The 20,835-nt window shown below is 41.8% G+C and overlaps 1 protein-coding gene across 1 annotated transcript in view; it reads right to left on the bottom strand.

The window, feature by feature from the left end:
- Positions 1-4,535: 4,535 nt before the first annotated feature.
- The window catches only part of LOC111967098 (sodium-dependent neutral amino acid transporter SLC6A17-like), a 34,054-nt gene continuing 17,754 nt past the window's right edge, over positions 4,536-20,835 (bottom strand). Inside the window, 12 exon segments of the mRNA XM_023991992.2 lie at positions 4,536-5,850; positions 5,853-6,198; positions 6,363-6,525; positions 7,646-7,805; positions 8,419-8,611; positions 8,920-9,112; positions 9,309-9,550; positions 10,305-10,366; positions 10,369-10,414; positions 10,724-10,905; positions 14,965-15,091; positions 18,672-18,829. Of these exon segments, the coding sequence (XP_023847760.2) occupies positions 5,792-5,850; positions 5,853-6,198; positions 6,363-6,525; positions 7,646-7,805; positions 8,419-8,611; positions 8,920-9,112; positions 9,309-9,550; positions 10,305-10,366; positions 10,369-10,414; positions 10,724-10,905; positions 14,965-15,091; positions 18,672-18,829 (1,931 nt within the window). The 3' untranslated portion in view covers positions 4,536-5,791.

Below are 20,835 nucleotides of genomic sequence, written 5' to 3'. Positions count from 1 at the left end.
TTTCCCTCTTAGAGTCCAATGTGCCTTTGATTGAATCCCAGGCTTAGTCTGGTTYTGAGACCCTGGAGGTAAAGACTGACTCCTGATTTTTCCATTACACCGGATTTGGACATTATAGCTATATTATAACATATTTAACATCATAAAATGTTACATTTTATCATCTTTAAGCAAACATGGGAAAGGACTACCTTGACTATTCAAGGTCCTATGTATTAAAGTTTCAGTCAAGTAATTTTCTTATACACATTATATGTCACATTAGTGTGAGAGCGTGACATCACCACAATATCTGTCTGTAATAATCATACACAACTCAAAAAGTTGTCTAATAACATGTCTAATGCCTGTGTTCTGATGTGTGAAGCCTGAATGTGTTCAGATATTTGCCCTCTTGCACTATCAAATTCAATGGTCATTCATGGGCTTCCAATAAGTCCTTTAGCTGTTCTCTGCCAAAACATCTGTTGAGGCTACAGTGAGGGAGGACATTTCCTCTGCCAGAATAACAAGTTGTATACAGATGTGTGCCATCTGTTGGCCTATCCAAGGGATTTCGTCACAGATCTGTACAAAGGGAGTATTTATAATGAATTTAAACGTGAATGAATGATCCTTGTGAACCATGACATTTTCCCATTTCCTGTGTGTACAATACGTTCCTTTGTGTACAGTACTAAATGAGAGTGAGAACATGTGTGATTGTGTTCCACTGTGGCCATGGTTATGTCCTAGTTTATTAGTTTTAGGAAACCCTATCCTCCCATGTTCTATTTATTATTTGTACACTAAACACAGTGTTCCGGGACAAGGTCCAGCCAAATCTAGATAGCTACAGTTGAAGTAGGAAGTTTACATACACTTAGGTTGGAGTCATTAAATTCGTTTTTCAACCACTCCACAAATTTCTTGTTAACCAACTATAGTTTTGGCAAGTCGGTTAGGACATCTACTTTGTGCTGGACACAAGTAATTTTTCCAACAATTGTTTACAGACAGATTATTTCACTTATAATTCACTGTGTCACAATTCAAGTGGGTCAGAAGTTGACTGTGCCTTTAAACAGCTTGGAAAATTCCTAGAAAACGATGTAATGGCTTTAGAAGCTTCTGATAGGCTAATTGACATCAATTGAGTCAATTGGAGGTGTACCTGTGGATGTATTTCAAGGCCTACCTTCAAACTCAGTGCCTCTTTGCTTGACATCATGGGAAAATCAAAAGAAATCAGCCAAGACCTCAGAAAATAAATTGTAGACCTCCACAAGTCTGGTTCATCCTTGGGAGCAATTTCCAAACGCCTAAAGGTACCACGTTCATCTGTACGAACAATAGTACGCAAGTATAAGCACCATGGGACCACGCAGCCATCAAGAAGCCACTGCTCCAAAACCCGCCATAAAAAAGCCAGACTACGGTTTGCAACTGCACATGGGGACAAATATCGTACTTTTTGGAGAAATGTCCTCTGGTCTGATGAAACATCAATAGAACTGTTTGGCCATAATGACCATCGTTATGTTTGGAGGAAAAAAGGGGGATGCTTGCAAGCCGAAGAACACCATCCCAACCGTGAAGCACGGGGGTGGCAGAATCATGTTGTGGGGGTGCTTTGCTGCAGGAGGTACTGGTGCACTTCACAAAATAGATGGCATCGTGAGGAAATAAAATTATGTGGATATCTTGAAGCAACATCTCAAGACATCAGTCAGGAAGTTAAAGCTTGGTCGCAAATGGGTCTTCCAAATGGACAATGACCCCAAGCATACTTCCAAAGTTGTGGCAAAATGGCTTAAGGACAACAAAGTCAGGTATTGAGATGCCATCACAAAGCCCTGATCTCAATCCCATAGAAAATGTGTGGACAGAACTGAAAAAGTGTGTGCGAGCAAGGAGGCCTACAAACCTGACTCAGTTACACCAGCTCTGTCAGGAATGGGCCAAAATTCACCCAACTTATTGTGGGAAGCTTGTGGAAAGTTCCCGAAACGTTTGACCCAAGTTAAACCATTTAAAGGCAATGCTACCAAATACTAATTGAGTGTATGTAAACTTCTGACCCACTGGGAATGTGATGAAAGAAATGAAAGCTGAAATATATCATTCTCTCTATCATTATTCTGACATTTCACATTCTTAAAATGAAGTGGTGATCCTAACTGACKTAGGACAGAGAATTTTACTAGGATTAAATGTCAGGAATTGTGAAAAACTGAGTTTAAATGTATTTGGCTAAGGTGTATGTAAACTTCCGACTTCAACTTGTTCTAAAAGTTCCACACAAATCACTCACCGGTTGTTTATTCTTTATTGATATGTGCAGTTATATCCACAAATCATTATTACTCTTTTCACATGTAGCTTCAATACTGTACAATCATCATGACTGAAGAGCGAGTGCTTGGTAAGGCCCTGCACCCACTTATTATCAGAAGAAAACTACACTAACACATATCCATACACTCATATATTATGTTGAGATTCACTATAACACTTTAGCTACAAAGGGGCAGTTTCTGACCACTATTTATTTTCCCTATAGAGGTTTTAGCCTCCCAACCCGTAGCTCCAGCAGTATAATATATATAATAAGATATTGCTTTAACACAGACTGTACCCAAGCTAGGGCAAACATTGAGCGTACCAATATGCAGACAAAACAAAAACAAAACAATACTTATTTTAGATTTTAAGTGAAAAAGTGCTTTCATATTCACATTCAATAGTATTTTCTTCCACATGATCTGTTAAAACAGTTCTGCAGTGTTAAGACATTTAATTATTTCACAAGTTTTGTTCTATCTTTATAATAATTTGATTGTTATTGGTTGTAGAATCCTACAGACACTAATATTTACAGACTTTTAAAGTGAGGGATTTCGACATGGTACAATTACAAGAGCGACTAGCTCCAAGCCAATGACTAAAACAAAGCTTGACTAGAACTTAAACCAAAGACTGGTGGGATAGTGCAGTAACGTACTGTATGGAGATGCTTATTCATGTGTTCTTATCTGGAGGGCTACGCCTCTTTATAAGCAGCTGAGAGAGGAACACATGAGAACCAGAGCTCGCCAGAGTTCGACAATATACCATCACAAAGTCTACATTGGGATAGCACAAGGTAAACGTACTGTACCCCCCCCCCCCCCAAACCTTCTTCCCACTCCTTTTACACTGCCATAATCACAGATAAGGTACACCAGCTACAAAATGGAGAAATATTCAAATATACAATGAAATGTACACCAACATGTACACCAACATACACATAATATTATATAGTAAAATAAATGTAGTCAATTTAATCATCAACACCATGGCTTTGAACATTGTCCTAAAAAAATAAATAAAGGAATCCTCTTAAAAAAATAAAGTTAGCTAAAATGGAATCATTTTGTAAATCAATTGAGAAGAGTGACAGGCCAAGTATAGTTTTATGAAATTGGGCTATGTTGTGGGGAAAATGTGCTTCCTTATTTAGCCTGTACTTTTGAGTTATGTCAACAGCATGTTTAAAATCTTTGCTGAGTGTGTAATGAAGGTAAGTAAATGCTTATGGGAAAAGGTCTTGGCAGATTAAAATAACACTGTGTGATTGTATGAGTTCTCTATCTGGCTTGATTACTTCACTTCTATAAGAGGGTTGAAATAGTCAAATGGAAAATTGCTCTTGGTTTAAATTCAGACATTATTAAAGCAGGAAGCACTGCCGTTCTGTTTATGAGTATAAATAAATAAATAGAGACTGCCTTTCAATCCGACTTTGATCTGATTTGGTCCAATAGTGATTGCCACATTGTTTGGTCCATTAATGTAGAAGATAAGAGAAGGTGAAGTGGTGAGTTTTATTTGTGCTTAAAGGGATCAATTTATGTTGCTTTTTTGTTTGTACTGTACATTCAGCTCCAGTTCTATTGGTCTGCCACGACCATAGTTTGTGCCTTAATCATCACATTGTCTGTAGTACAATCCTATTTGTGCCCATACAACTCTATTTGTGCATTCCTTATTTGTGCCCATTCAAGTTTGTGCCTACATACTACAATCTTTCTTGTGTTTAATAATTATTTTAAATGATTTGTTATGTCAATCCATTTGTGAAATTGTGCCTTTTTTGTGCTTGGTAGTAATTTAAACAGGGAATCATAATATGAGATCGACAAAAAAGTTTTGTGTCTGTCAGGGACTCATTTTGTAGCTTCATCTGTACCATTTATAATTCTGACTGAACTATTCTTCTTTCAGCTTCTACATCAATAACAGCACATTATACAGTGCATTTCTGCCTGTATTCCTCCTCTGAAATTGATGGTGATCTGTGATTGGTGATTAATTTCTATGGTGTATGTACAGGATGTAGTCAACGGTCTGTCCTTAATATCTAGTTTTCACTCTTTGGTGGAGGTACTGAAGTTTCTAATACACCAGCTACGCGTGGCCTGAAGTAACATTATATAACTCCTACACATTGAACTGGGCCTTTATTACCCCCCCTCAACTGTAAATGTATAGCCCCACCCCCCCAACCCGAAACTAGCTAATAGACAAAGAAGACAGTGGCTTTACAAAGCCCTCTGGACTGCAAACAATATTGTTCCTGCCTCTAAACAGTTTTAACTGAAGCAGGTATTGCATTGAAGCGAAAGGAGGTGTGTCAAGAGCAGTGGTTCATTCAAGTGCTTCAGTGGCACACTAAATTACAAGGAAATGTTCCACATAATATAAAGGAAAAGCATAACCACACTCTATGGCTATAATATGGTATAGAGGACTGACACTGCAATGCTTAAAAGGCTTCAAACCTGCAACAAACATATATAGCTACTCACATTCAGTTGTCACTTAATGACAATGTAAATATGAGGTTCCTCTACATTCCCCTGACCTCTGTCTACAATAAGCATGAAAAGCAGACCATATAACGCTCCCTAGAGGCCAAATATTATGCAAATGTTAACCTGTTATTAGGTTATTGTCAATCTCGTACTTTATAGTGTCATTATTATTACCTATCAATATGTGGGAGGGGGAAAAAAATATGATTTTCTTGGGTCCATCTCTATTGAGCCTCTTCTCCTACCACTCTTAACCAGGTGGCCCCAATTACATTCAGCCGTGGGTCGATTTTTCCTTGAGTGGATGGTCGGGAAGCCGGAACATAGTTAGAAATAATTTGTACAATGCAAATTGACCACAAGAATCCCAAACAGATATAGTATTTGACAAAAACAGAATCATTTAAAACCTTGATTACATTGGGATACGATCACATATGCCTCTCTATTTATCCGTGGGAATACTTAGGAACATATTTCTTTAAGCTGATTTCCTGATGATTTTATCCAACGATGAACATTTTTGTTTATAAAAATTGGGGGGCAAAATTAAATCACCCGCGGGCCACCTATTGGGGATCCCTGATCTAGACCAAAACATACTGCATGTTCAGCATTGCATACCCTCCAGTAGGGATTGATACATACCACTGCAACAGCTCAGACACCTGAACATGTAGTTCCTTGTCAAAGCAGAGGCCTGTGTGGCAGCCACCTCTGCTGCAGTAAACTCTAACCTCTGGGGCTGGGGAGGAAGGGAGAGGGGGAGAGGGGTGTACTGCGATAAGGGTGACTCAGTGGGTGAGGGTGGTGGTTGTGGAGTTTTGGGAAGCGCTGCAGCACCCCCTGGTGGTGAGACTCTGTAGGGTTGAGGGTGAGATGGCCTAGGAGGGAGAGATCGTTAGGGATCTAGGGTCAGGCTAGGGGAGGGACATGAAGAAGATGGACAGTGATCATGAGTCGGACTCAGTGGTGGTGGGGGTGATAGGGGTGGTGGGGGTTGTGGGCTGATGGTGTTCTGGTAGCTTGTCCCGTAGCAGCTGTTGGGGGACAGGGAGTTAGGGTTTTCCAGGGGGTTGGTGCCCGGGGGGCCGAGGTAGGCTCGGGATGGGGGCTTAGGCGAGGGCATCTCTCCTGGGTTTTTGCCCAGGATGAAGCGCGCCTCGTCCACCTCTTCCAGGTTGGAGATGTCCTTCATCATGCTCTTGCGATAGGAGACAGACAGCTTGTTGGAGCCGTCGGACATCAGGTTGAAATGGCGGGCGATGAAGACGATGGGGAGAGGAAGCATGGCCACCACAATGAGGGAGAAGCACATGGCCAATGCCCAGGGAGGGTAGCTCTGGAAACGCTCCTGAGCCTAAAGAGAGAGAAACAAAGTTACGAAGGGAAATAGAGTGAAAAATAAATACCCCTGGTGCTGACTGCAAACTCTGTAACAAGGCTAATACACAAAATGTCAAAAAGTGTCAATACAAAGTGTCTATATGAAACTTTGCACTGTTTGCCAACAGGTTGACTGACCAGTTCTTCTACCCATGCATTGTACCCTGGCGGGCTGATGGCCATCTCAATGACAGTAGCCATAATGAGAACGATGAGACAACAAGGGGAGACGTACTTCCACATGTAGAAATAGAAGGCGTGGGGCCGGAAACCCAACATGTCCTCCAGGTCCTGCATAAACCTGACACATGCGCACGCACGCACACACACACACACACACACACACACACACACACACACACACACCCCACCAACCCCACACACCACACCACACACACACACACACACACACACACACACACACACACACACACACACACACACACACACACACACACACACACACACACACACACACACACACACACACACACACACACACAGTGTGGTTTAAGGAGAAGCATATCTTAAATCTGTGAATAACACTTGTATCTTTTTTCAATGTTTATTATGAGTATTTCTGTGATTTGATGTGGCTCTGTGCAAATTCACCGGATGTTTTGGAGGCAAAGCCAAATGCAAACTGAGGTTTTGGATATAAATATGAACTTGATCGAACAAAACATACATGTATTGTGTAACATGTTGTCCCGGGAGTGTCATCTGATGAAGAATATCAAAGGTTAGTGATTCATTTTATCAATATTTCAGCTTTTTGTGACTCCTCTCTTTGGTTGGAAAATCGCTGTATGCTTTCTGTGACTAGTTGCTGACCTAACATAATGATATGTTCTGCTTTCGCCGAAAAGCTTTTTTGAAATCGGACACTGTGGTTGGATTAACGAGAATTTTATCGTTAAAATGGTGTCTAATACTTGTATGTTATAGAAATTGCAATTAAGCTTGGAATGTGCTGAGGGCAGGGAAAGCGATGACATGTGGTTGGCATTGATAAGGGAAGAGAGCCATGGATTAGTAATGAAGGGGGGTCAAGATCAGGTCAGGTCATGTTATGGGAGAAATAAAAGTTTATGCCCGTATCACTTAGTGTCCTGCCTAGCAGTAAAGATACTATGTTTGTACAGATGTGTAGGAGGAGACTCAGGAGGAAGGGTTAAATATCAGTGGTTGTGTGAAAAGGTTTTTGTCTAATGCAGCTGTATTGATCCTCTGGGAAGAATAAACTTGGTTTAAGCTTTCGAAATGTCCGTAGAGTTTTTTACTCTGAGAATTAGAACAGTATTCAGGTGTTCCTTGACTCTTTCTCAATCCATTCTTAATCTTATCCTTCCTCATATTCAACTTTCCTCTTAATACATATGAAAAACACACAGCTACTTCTGACACTACAGGGCTCATACCTCTTGGTGCCGTAGATCCAGGCCACAGATATATTCTCCAGTATAACCACCACAGTGAGAGGCAGGCCAGCTGAGTAGTCATCAAACATGGTGACAAAGTAGTTCCCAGAGCGCTGGACGAAGAGGAGGCCACAGAAAAAGGCTATGATGCAGCAGCACACTGAAAGAAAAATACAGTGAGGGAATTGGTGCAAGATGAGGTAAAGGCATTTGTCTGAAAGTTTGCAGTGTCTTCAGCATTTTTATCTCTTCTTCAGTGGTGGAGTTGAATAACCTTCACATTATGTAAAACCTTTGTGGATCCTTGGATGAGAAAGTCTTTATTTATTCAATCCATTGCTTTTATTGCTATTACTTTGTATTCAGCCTTAAAGGACTACAGCAAAAGTAGAAAAAACTACTCATCCTTAAAAATCTTAGAATTCATGAGTCTTATGTAGTTACCCCACTACGTCTTGGTGAAAAGTGCTGAATTTGTGTTTGTAACGCAGGTAGCCGTTTATTGTCATGAGTCTTGCCCTGGAGACCAACTGCAGAGTCAAAATTGGCTATATCTTCAAAATTCATGAAAACAAAAATGTGCTTTTTGGTCTTGTTTTAAGGTTAGGGTTAGGCATTAGGGTTGGGTTAGGTTTAAAATCAGATTTTATGACTTTGTGGCTGTGCCAGCTAGTGTCCATTCTGCAGAGCTGCCTCCAGGCCAAGATTCATGACAATAAATGTCAACCTGCATTTGTAACTATGATAGCACCACAGCGGTTTTTAGGGCTGACCTGTGAAGAGCTCCTTCTGGACCTTGTAGGTGTCGAGGACCGGCGTGGTGATGCCTGTCATGGTGCCGATCATACTGCCCAGGCCCAGGTTGATGAGCATGAAGAAGAACATGACAGACCAGAAGGGAGAGGCTGGGAAATGAGTCATGGCCTCAGTGAAGGCAATAAAGGCCAAGCCTGTACCTTGCACAGACTGCAGAGAAAGTGGGATGGAGAGAGAGAGTGACGTAAAGGAGAGAGGGTGCAAAAGAAGACCAAGAGATTGTGAGAGAGAGAGGAGGAGGGGGGGGGGGCAGAAGAGCCAAGAAGGATATTAGTTAAGTACAGTATAAGGATGATTAGAAAATCAAATCAAAGTTTATTTGTCACGTGCGCCGAATACAACAGGTAGAGTGAAATGCTTACTTAATAAGCCTAGTTGGTTTGGTGTTGTGGAACTGGTTCATATTTAGAGCCAGTTTCGGTGAGATAGAGCTCAGAGACCAGACAGACAGACTGTACCTTGTTAAGCTCATCCTCCAGGACACAGGGGTCCAGGCTCAGCTCGGCGAAGCTGCCCTCCTTCACCGTCTTGATGACGGCGTATATCTCAGCGTAGTCTACGGTGGACAGCTGGGAGAAGTTCACGTGTGGCGGAATGAGGTCATGACTCAGCACGTTAGAGTTCAGGTAGCCAAGGATCTTCTCTCCGTTCCTGAAGAGACCACAGGGAAACATGGTCGATAGAGCACAAGATGAAGATCACCGCAAAAGTCCTGAATCTGATCACAGAGAAGACATGATAATAAATATATGGTGTGAGCAAAGAGTTGTTTAATTCTGTATAAGACAGCTTGAATTCCCTCCACCATCACTATAGACGGCTGCTAGGGCATTTGATTTGAACTTACTCTATGACACACTTCTCGTTCATGAGGTTTGCCTTGAAGCCCAGCACGGCGAACACCACCAGAGTAGCCAGGATGGAGGTGAAAAAGTTGATGAAGGAGACGAGCACGGCGTCAAAGTGGCAGTTGTTGTCTATCTTGTTGTAGCTGGAGAAGGCAATAACTCCACCGAAGCCCAGGCCCAGGGCAAAGAACACCTGGGTGGCTGCCTCCCTCCACACCTGGGGTTCCAGCATCTTCTCCAGCTGGAACACACAGTAACACATTGGCTGACAAACTTGGACTTAGGGGTAGATGTAACATCGTTAAAGAAAATCCGGGACACTCAAATTAGTATGATATATTACGTTTGGTATGTTATGTATTAATTTGTGGATGTCCATCATACATTTCATATGATATGTTATGCAATATGTATGATGATGTGTATGATGTGTTACAAATTCCATGTTAGCTAGGTGGCTAATTGGTTATAATCATTAGAAATGTTTATAAATTCTATCGGTATAGTAGCTCTGTCTTTCCTCCCATAAATGACAGCATACAACTGCAATGGAAGTTCTCTGTGTGTGTGTGTGTGTGTGTGTGTGTGTGTGTGTGTGTGTGTGTGTGTGTGTGTGTGTGTGTGTGTGTGTGTGTGTGTGTGTGTGTGTGTGTGTGGTGTGTTGTGTGTGTGTGTGTGTGTGTGTGTGTGGTGTGTGTGTGTGTGTGTGTGCTTCTCTCTGGTGTGTGTGTGTGTGTGTGTGTGTGGTGTGTGTGTGTGTGTGTGTGTGTGGTGTGTGTGTGTGTGTGTGTGGTGTGTGTGTGTGTGTGTGTGTGTGTGTGTGTGTGTGTGTGTGTGCTTCTCTCTGTGTGTGTGTGTGTGTGTGTGTGTGTGTGTGTGTGTGTGTGTGTGTGTGTGTGTGTGTGTGTGTGTGGTGTGTGTGTGTGTGTGGTGTGTGTGTGTTGTGTGTGTGGTGTGTGTGTGTGGTGTATATAACGGCCTCCTCTGAATCTCACCTTGGGAGTGAACATGTGTGCAATGCCATCAACAGCACCCTTCAACAGCAAACCTCTCACCAGAAACAGAAGAGCACCACGTAGGGGAACAGCGAGCTGAAGTACATCACCTGACAGACCACAGGAAACAACTTAGTCAACCATTCTGTACAATAACTACACTATACATGCCAGAGGAGGTAGGAATCAAGTCCAGTAGGCTATTATTCCAGTGCAATTTTAGTCATGTCATGTTCTTAAATCATATATCTTCCCTACACTCTTTTGACTCTCCCCCCCAACACCCCTGCCCCTCTTCCTGATGCCCCCTGCCCTCTCTCGCACATCCACTGTCCCTCTCCCTCTACCCATACCCCCTGCACCTCTCCACCCACACTCCGCCCACAAACACTCCACTTCCTCCCCACAGCGCTCCCTACCTTCCCGGAGGACGCGATGCCTCTGATGACAGCCAGGCAGACGATGATCCAGGCCACCAGCAGAGACAGGGTCATCTTGACGTTCAGGCCGCCGCTGTCTGCGATGGTGCTGGTGGTGTTCAGGGTCTGGCGGTACCAGAAGTAGATGGTGGCCGAGCTTTTCTCACACTCTGGCTCCACGACTGCAGAGGGGTGAGGGGGAGGGGGATGGTCAGAGAGAGGGGAGGGAGAGAGAGAGGGAGAGTGAAAAAAGTTGTAGTGAAAAGGAAGGGAGGTCAGGGAGGATGAAAGAGAGGGAGAGGAGGGATATGATAGGGAGAGTAAAGGGATAAGGGGAGTGGAAGATAGAGAACAGAGGGAAATAAAATGAGGGAGAGACTGTTTACACAGGAACCAAATCCCCTCTCCCCCTGGATTGGTTCTCCCAGATGTACATTAGCAAGGTAAACAAGGTCGTCCTTGTACTTGGTATGCACAGCGTGAGCCCTCATTCAAGGCACTTGACATTTTTCTCTGTGCATATTTTCACCTTTTCTAATTCAACCTTGGGGAAATGATACATGGATCTAAGTCCGGAGAAAGCAGTCTTACAGACGTATTATAGAAATATATGCATATGCACCCACACGCATGCGAGAACATGCAGGCACGCATACACACAAAAAATATGCCCACACACCCACACAGAGACACATGCACTCACAGAAAATGCCAGGTCAACTAAGTGTACCAGTCTCTATTTATGTCAGGTAGATGGCAATGTTCAGCAAAGGAAATCATGGTGGCCTCCCATAATTCTATTTTTATCCTCTGTCTATGAGTGATGGCATTCCAGGTTACATGCAGTAACTCTGAATATCTGCATCTCTCTCTCCCTTCTTCTTACTCCTCCACTCCTGCAAGTCACTCCAGAAGCACAGAACTATATTCAAAGTGAACGCTAGGTCTGAACGACCTTGGTCTCTGTGTTTAGCTGATCTGACCCTGCCGATGTCAATGTGAACCACAGTTTATCTGAAGTGTTTACTGCAGACATGTGACCATGGGGCCAAGTCAGAGTGGGCGCAGAGCAGCATGGTTCTGTGGTCCCACACACCTGCATTTAATGATAGGGTCTACCTTTCTCTACAGATGTACAGTGGTAAGAAAAAGTATGTGAACCCTTTGGAATTACCTGGACTTCTGCATCAATTGGTCAAAAAATGTAATTTGATCTAAGTCAAAACAATAAACAAACAGAGTCTGCTTAAACTAATAACAAACAAACAATTATACCTTTTCATGTCTTTATTGAACACACCGTATAAACATTCACAGTGTAGGATGGGGAAAGTATGTGAACCCTTTAATAACTGGTTGACCCTGCTTTGGCAGCAATAAACTCAACCAAACGTTTTCTGTAGTTGCGGATCAGACCTGCACAACGGTCAAAAGGAATTTTGGACCATTCATCTTTACAAAACTGTTTCAGTTCAGCAATATTCTTGGGATGTCTGGTGTGATCCGCTCTTGAGGTCATTCCACAGCATCTCAATTGGGTTGAGGTCAGGACTCTGACTGGGCCACTCCAGAAGGCGTATTTTCTTCTGTTGAAGCCATTCTGTTGTTGATTTACTTCTGTGTTTTGGGTCGTTGTCCTCTTGCATCACCCAACTTCTGTTGAGCTTCAATTGGTGGACAGATAGCCAAACATTCTCCTGCAAAATGTCTTGATAAAATTGGGAATACATTTTTCCGTCAATGATAGCAAGCTGTCGAGGCCCTGAGGAGGCAAAGTAGCCCCAAACAGTGATGCTCCCTCCACCATACTTTACAGTTGGGATTAGGTTTTGATGTTGGTGTGCTGTGCCTTTTTTTCTCGACACAGTGTTGTGTGTTCCTTCCAAACAACTCAACTTTAGTTTAATCTGTCCACAGAATATTTGGCCAGAAGAGCTGTGGAAAATCCAGGTGCTATTTTGTGAACTTCAGACGTGCAGCAATGTTTTCTTGGCATCTTCCGTGGTGTCCTCCCATGAACACGCATCCTTGTTTAGGGTTTTAAGTATCGTAGACTCGTCAACAGAGATGTTAGCATGTTCCAGAGATTTCTGTAAGTCTTTAGCTGACACTCTAGGATTCTTCTTAACCTCATTGAGCATTCTGAACTGTGCTCTTGCAGTCATCTTTGCATGTCGGCCACTTCTAGGGAGAGTAGCAACAGTGAATAGACAATTTGTCTTTCCGTGGACTGATGAACATCAAGGCTTTTAGAGATACTTTTGTAACCCTTTCCAGCTTCATGCAAATGATCAATTCTTAATCTTAGGTCTTCTGGGATCTCTTTTGTTCGAGACATGGTTCACATCAAGCAATGCTTATTGTGAATAGCAGACTCAATTTTTGTGAGTGTTTTTTATAGGGCAGGGCAGCTCTAACCAATCTCGTCTCATTGATTAGACTCCAGGTTAGCTGACTTCAATTAGCTTTTGGAAAAGTCATTAGCCTAGAGGTTCAGATACTTTTTCCAACCTACACTGTGAATGTTTAAATGATGTACTGTATTCAATATAGACAAGAAAAATACAATAATTTGTGTGTTATTAGTTTAAGCAGACTGTGTTTGTCTATTGTTGTGACTAAGATGAAGATCAGATCAAATGTTATGACTAATTTATGCAGAAATCCAGGTAATTCCAAAGGGTTCACATACTTTTTATTGCCACTGTAGGATCTTAATTTGAGCCAGTTTGCTACAGCAAGAAAATAATCCTGCAGCAACAGGAAATGTGAATTATTATGTGGATTATAATTAATGGACATTTTTGTAGCGGTTGATACTTGATATTCCCTTATGAAAAATGTATGGAAATTACAGACTTCAGAAGCCTGTTTAAACCTCAAATACACTACAAGTTCTTCTGCAACAGGGTGATCAAATTAAAATCCTACATCTGTATGACCATGGCGAGAGGTCACTTTTTCCACACAGAATTAAAGACAATTCTACAGACAACTTGTAATGCCACTGTGGAAAAACTCAAATACCACTATACTGTAGTGTAGGAGTATGGCATGGTGTAGTAAACCACCAATTGTAAAGAGTAAACCTATGGGGAATCACATACAATACTAGCATCTGTGTGTGTAGTACTGTATGATTACCAGTGCCTCCAGGATTTCGCTGGGACTTTGATATTTGTGGACAAAAATGCTTGATTTTGCTGCAGCAATTCTGACATTTTGCATGGCAATATGTGATGATTTTGTCCAATTTGTTTGCGAAAATGCGCTGATGAGAGAAAACGTTTGTTGACGTGTGGCTTGATTGAACCATATTATAAGATAAATGTGCTGTGATTGGTTGTAAATTGCGAGCCTTCTTTTTGTACTTTTTGTATTGCAATAATATTGCAATTATTTGATTGTTTTACGAGGAAATACTGTGGTGCTTGGTAAAATTTGCAAACCCTCACATAATATGCGGGGAATGGTTGATTTTGCTAAAGGATTTGCGATCGCAGAATCACGGAATCCTGGAGGGACTAGATTAGACAGTAACATGATGACTTGCAACACCATGCAATATGCCTCTGTCTGTCAGTGTAAAAACCCTTCTGTTGGAGCAGGACTATCTGACCAGCTACAGCTGCTATCCTCCCTGCTCACTGGTGGCTAACTGTCTTCATACTGCTGAGTCATGTGAGGAGCAGAGCAGAGGAGAGGAGAGGAGAGGCGAGCGCTGAGTGATTCTTGGAACCGCTGGGATTGTATTATCACCACCTCTAATCTAAYTCTCAAAGGACTTTAATCTGGATTATGTCCATCTGAGTCATGAAGGATCCTCGTAAGTAAGCTAACACCATCAACTGATCTAGTTAGATGTGTGATTCAGTGCCGTCCTGGCCAAAACTGGATTGAACTGGAAGATTGAATAACTAAACACAAATGTGTGTTTTTCTCAGACTGACCAAAAATGATTGTGTAAGTATGGATTATTCTACAGGGCAAAATGAGTGTGTATAACAATTAGTCATATCTGATTAATCAAATACAGGCCTTATTAAAAAAAGGAGAGAGGTTTAATTCAATATTCATTGAATCCTTTCTAGTTTGTGAGACAAACTGTGGCAAACCACATTGATCATGGTCACCCAGCTGCTTGGGCTTTATCAAACAGTTCAGAGGAGTTATATGACTCCATTCTCTTTGCCCTCTGCATCTCTCCTCTGTCCCGATGTTCAGATCTGGCATTCACTCACTGGCTAATGATCCATTCCTCCTGATAGGGCATTCGGCCCATGGGAGTGGGTACTGGAAGGACTGGAAGAAGTAGAAGATGCTCCAGCCGATGATGACGTTGTAGTAGAGCCCCACAAAGCCACACACCTGGAATGTAGGAGAGGCAGAGTCTGTTAGAGTAAGAAAGTCCAATGGAACTCACAATTACCTCTGAGGTGCTCCTCTGCACGAGTCCCTGTCACTGCTGGTTGATGCCACTCTTTCAGTCAAATGGCAAGTGCATGTGTGAATATCGATATATACACTACTGTACCGTGAGAGGCAATTTCAATATATTTCTTATTCCGATGGTCTATATAGGCAGGAGTATGTTATTTTCTCATGTTCCTAGGGTGGCAGATAGCCTAGTGGTTACAAGCATTGGGCCAGTAACCAAAAGGTCTCTGGTTTGAATACCAGAGATAACTATGTTAAAAATCTGTCAATGTGCCCTTGAGCAAGGCTCTTAACACTAACTGGCTATTAGGATAAGAGTGTAATCAGGATAAGAGTGTCTGCTAAATCTTTTGAGCATCCATGTCAACAAGGACAGGCAGAAGCTAAACAAGGTTGGGAAACAATGAATAATTGAAGTACACTCGTTCAGCCATTTCCACAGTGATCTCTTAAGAGGTATTTATAGCTGCCACTCTCAGTCACGTACAACACCAACGAGGGGTTCTCTCTCTCTCACACCCTAACCCCCCCTACCATCTCTGCCTCTCTCTCATTATCTAGGACATTATCCATATTACTCATCTTTATAGTCCTTTTCTACGTTACTGACTCATACAACTTTCTATGTCACATCTTATGGAATGAAGAATGTGAGATAGCTTTCTCCATCATAATAACACAGAGTATGTTTGTTTTGAGCTGTGTAAGGTAAAGCAGACATGGGGAACCATGTTTAGACCTGCTATGCTCAATTAAATCAAGGCATATCTATCCCCTAAAGAGAGTTTGCCTCATTAGTGATTATACTTTCCAGTTCAACAGATTTACACAAGGTATATTTCCTCTCACAATATTCAGAAATGGACAGTGAAAGCTTCCCAAAATAAATGATCCACCTATCTCTTATTAAAGCGGGAGGTTGGCATGTTATGTGATGTTGTGACAGTGAGATTATGTGATGTGAGTCACAAAATGTCCAATATGCCAAATTCAAGACCTGGAGCAGTTTAAATTGATCCCTCCTATCAAACTGGCATGTACACAGAAAGCATGATCAACAGCTTTTATCTTAAAAGCCCAGTGCAGTCAGAATTCATTTCCCCCTAATGTTTTGTATCATAATGTACAGCAAGTGATGAAACTAACAATGTAAAAGTGAAGAAATTTGATCAGTGTTATTTCCTGATAGTTGCTGGTTGAAAATACAATCTGCACAGAACCTTCTAATCAGCAGGTTTTGCACGGTGGAGTTTTGGCTTGCCTGGTGACATCACTAGACGGTATAAGTTAATATAGACCAATAACAAAGAGCGTTCCAAACCTCTCTGCCAATAACAGCTAGTTTTCAGATTACATATCCCGCCCCCTCCCCACTCAGACCACTCCCAGACAGTCCAAGCAAAATTCTAGCTTGAGAAATAGTTTTTTGCTAAAGTTTATTTTATTTTTATTTTTAACCCTTTTAATGGAAAACTATTACAGTAAAGTACTTAACTATTCCCTATAAATAATTTGACATTGAGATAAAAACGACTGAATTGGGCCTTTAAAATTCTTATGGCTGGGGGCAGTATTAAGTAGCTTGGATGAATAAGGTGCCCAGAGTAAACTGCCTGCTACTCAGGCCCAGTTGCTAATATATGCATATTATTAGTAGATTGGGATAGAAAACACTCTGAAGTTTCTAAAACTGTTTGAATGATGTCTGTGAGTATAACAGAACTCATATGGCAGACAAAAACCTGAGAAAAAATCCAAACAGGAAGTGGGAAATCTGAGGTTTGTAGTTTTTCAACTCATCGCCTATCGAATATACAGTGGGATATTGGTCATATTGCACTTCCTAAGGCTTCCACTAGATATCAACAGTCTTTAGAACCTTGTTTGATGCTTCTACTGTGAAGGGGGGGGTGAGGGCTCTTTGAGTCAGGGGTCTAGCAGAGTGCCATGAGCTGACCACGCCCCCTCACGTGAGAGAGTTAGCTTGCGTTCCATTGCATTTCTGAAGACAAAGGAAAGGAACATTATTGAAGATTTATGTTACAAACATCCTAAAGATTGATTCTATACTTCGTTTGACATGTTTCTACGAACTGTAATATGACTTTTCGTCTGAACTTTCGCATGGACTTGCCCGCGCGTCGTGAGTTTGGATTGTGTACTGAACGCGCAATAAAAAGGAGGTATTTGGACATAAATTATGGACTTTATGGAACAAATCAAACATTTATTGTGGAACTGGGATTCCTGGGAGTGCATTCTGATGAAGATCATCAAAGGTAAGTGAATATTTATAATGCTATTCTGACATCTGTTGACTCCACAACATGGCGGATATCTTCATGGCTTGTTTGGGCTCCGAGCGCTGTACTCAGATTATAGCATGGTGTGCTTTTTCCGTTTTTAAATCTGACACAGCGATTGCATTAAGGAGATGTTTATCTAAAGTTCCATGTATAATACTTGTATCTTTTATCAATGTTTATTATGAGTATTTCTGTAAATTGATGTGGCTCTCTGCAAAATCACCGGATGTTTTGGAGGCAAAACATTACTGAACATAACGCGCCAATGTAAACTGAGATTTTTGGATATAAATATGAACTTTATCGAACAAAACATACATGTATTGTGTAACATGAAGTCCTATGAGTGTCATCTGATGAAGATCATCAAAGGTTAGTGATTAATTTTAACTCTATTTCTGCTTTTTGTGACTCCTCTCTTAGGCTGGAATAATGGCTGTGTTTTTCTGTGAATAGGTGCTGACCTAACATAATGATATGTTGTTCTTTCGTCGTAAAGCCTTTTTGAAATCGGACACTGTGGTGGGATTAACAACACCATTATCTTTAAAATGGTGTAAAATACTTGTATGTCTGAGAAATTTTAATTATGAGATTTCTGTTGTTTTGAATTTGGCGCCCTGCACTTTCACTGGCTGTTGTCATATCGATCCCATTAACGGGATCCCAGCCAAAATAAGTTTTTAAAGAGATTCGGGTTGGAGGGTGTTAAATAGAGCGCTGGTGAAAGCACCGCAATACATGTGGTAAAAACAGTATACTAAGGCAGCCAAGCATGGAGATAGTCAGGGGAGTCCACAAAGTGTTGGTATATGCAGACAATAGTATACTTAATAAATCACACAGTCACTGACGTAGAGAGTTTCTATTGAAATCAGAGCCCATTCATCGAAGCTCCCGGTGATAAACCCCACATCCAGCATCCATTATCCTTATCACACTGACTGACCCTCTCTGTTTCCCTCTGGAGTGCACTGTGGTCAGTCACACTGTTTTTCTCTTGGGACACTGTCTATTTTGTTACGTGGAACAAGCACTTCAGAACATAAACAGATTACATAACCAAAATCATGTTAAAACTTATAGCATTATGTAGCTGATGATTGGAGGATGATCAGTTAAACTGATTTCCAGCCTCAACTTCAACCAAAAGGTGATATAATAGGCAACCTTAAACCAAAGACACCATCCTCCCTGTCACTCACCATTAGACTGGACACCCCTATCCCACCCAGGTGGGGGCACACYTAGTTCCACACCCCAATGCTCCCACGTCGGATCTTCTGGCCCACCGCTAGCTCCAGGAAGAAGAGCGGGACGCCGATGAGGATGAGGAGGATGAAATACGGGACCAGATAGGCACCTGAAAGAAAGGGGTCAAAGTGATCATGCTATATTTCTCCCAATAGACAATTAGTTACATGAGTAGTCATACTGTATGTGTGATATTACAGTACTAAGCATTGTGTAAAATGTGGAAAACCTTTCCTTTGAAATAATGCACACGTTTCAATTGTCTCCCTTGCTGAATCAATGGAGAGACTTAACATTTACTGTGGACCCTGGCTCTATTCTTCTGAGCTGTTTCTAGAACACTAATTATAATTAATTGTGTATCATTACAAAGACAGAGGGGAAGGGGAGAGGTGGACAGACTGGGTGACAGGAAGACAAACCCTCTAGTTGATGGTCATGAAGTCCAACTCAGTGAGTCAGGGGAGAGGCCAGAGCTCTGAGCCTCAGGACACTATAGTGTCTGTCTGTTTGTACTTGACAGTTCTGCATCACTTGTCACTATTACTCTCCCACCCTGCAAGTCAGAGCCCATCCAACCAGTGATTTACTAAGGTCTATTTTAGTATTTGATTTGAATTATGGGGGATGTCTAAATGTGGTGCTTCCCAGCTTAATCCAAGAGAGGCTTAATCTGGATGTTACTGTGTTTGATCATCAGGATGCTAAGACTTACGCTGGAGCACTATCACTAATAATACTTCAGGAGTACCAGTTACATAGCCTAGAGCTCATAACCCACTGGACACAGATGGCAGTTCCATGTTTTGTTTTAATTGAGTTGTTACTAATGTCAAAACAACATGAGATCAAGAAGAAATAGAACCAGGTCATTGGATGTAGGTAAGAAATTGTATTTAAAAAAAATATATATAACTTTTTGCAATCAATTGCAGCCTATCTGAACTGGGGCCAGCTAACAGTCCTGATATACTGTATAGCATGCAAACTGAGGTAAAGACATGTGTATGAAAGAGAAGCAGAGAACGCTGGAAGGGGAGAAGGAGAGAGAGAGGAGGGGGAAGAAGGCCCAGAGCGATAACCACCTAACACCACAGAGCCATTTCATGTGGCTGTAATTTGCTGCCTGGAGGTAAATTAGGGGGTGAAAGATGTCCGTTCTCCTGGTAAAACGACGAGGCTGCTTGGGTATAGGAGCCTTTAAATCCTGCCTATTAGCAATAAATCAGGAAGAGAAGGTGTGTGAGAGAACAGGGCTGGTGCACCAAACACATCAGTCATTATCTGGTGAAGACAGGGAGACTGTGAGGTTTCGGAGGTGAATTGAGCATGCCTAATCGTCATTTCTATGACCAGAGGTAAGAGATGTGGTCTTTTATGCTGCTGTAATGGTCAGAGTTGTGATGCTCATTAAAACTGATGGGGCATGTTTTTATCCATTTATGGTAGAGCGGTTAGGTTATGTTAGAGCAAGGGAGTGCAGAAGCTAAATTTAGCACATTCTGCAAAACACTGTCAAGTACAAAACATAAAATAGTAAGAAATCTGAGCAATTTCCACTAGATGAGCCAGCTGCAAAGTCAAAATTGGCCTTCGTGTAATGTTAGGGCTAGGCATTAGGGTTTTGCAGGGTGGTTAAGGTTAGGGTTAGGTTAGGTTAAAAATCAGCTAGTGACCATTCTGCAGAGCTGCCTCCAGTACATCAATGCCAACCTGCCCTAACAAATAGGGGTGTTCTGAACTACTATACCAGCAAAGACTTACAATGTGCACCTGTAACTACATGACAAAATAAATCAAATCATCATCACAATACAGAGCATTAATGTTTAATTGAGAGTATCCCTTTCATGTTGATCAGAGTATCAGTTGAGCCTTGGCCTGCCCCAGTGCCAGTAGTAATCGATAGCACAGCTATATTTAGAGTGGTGTTTGTGGAGCTGTGCTTTTCTCTTGGCAGCCCAGCCTGACTGTGATGGCAGGCCAGTGTACCTGGCATGTCATTCTTACAGTCTGGGTCACTGAGCTGCCAGGAAGCCGCTAGACTCTTCATCAGAGGCAGACAGGAAGATGAGGAGGAAATGACCTTGCTCATCCATTGACTTAATAATAATT

This window comes from Salvelinus sp. IW2-2015, linkage group LG1 (assembly GCF_002910315.2).
Source record: "Salvelinus sp. IW2-2015 linkage group LG1, ASM291031v2, whole genome shotgun sequence".
Classification (NCBI taxonomy): Eukaryota; Metazoa; Chordata; class Actinopteri; order Salmoniformes; family Salmonidae; genus Salvelinus; species Salvelinus sp. IW2-2015.
Note: the sequence above shows the minus strand (reverse complement) of the source record. Positions and strands in the feature narration are given on the sequence as shown.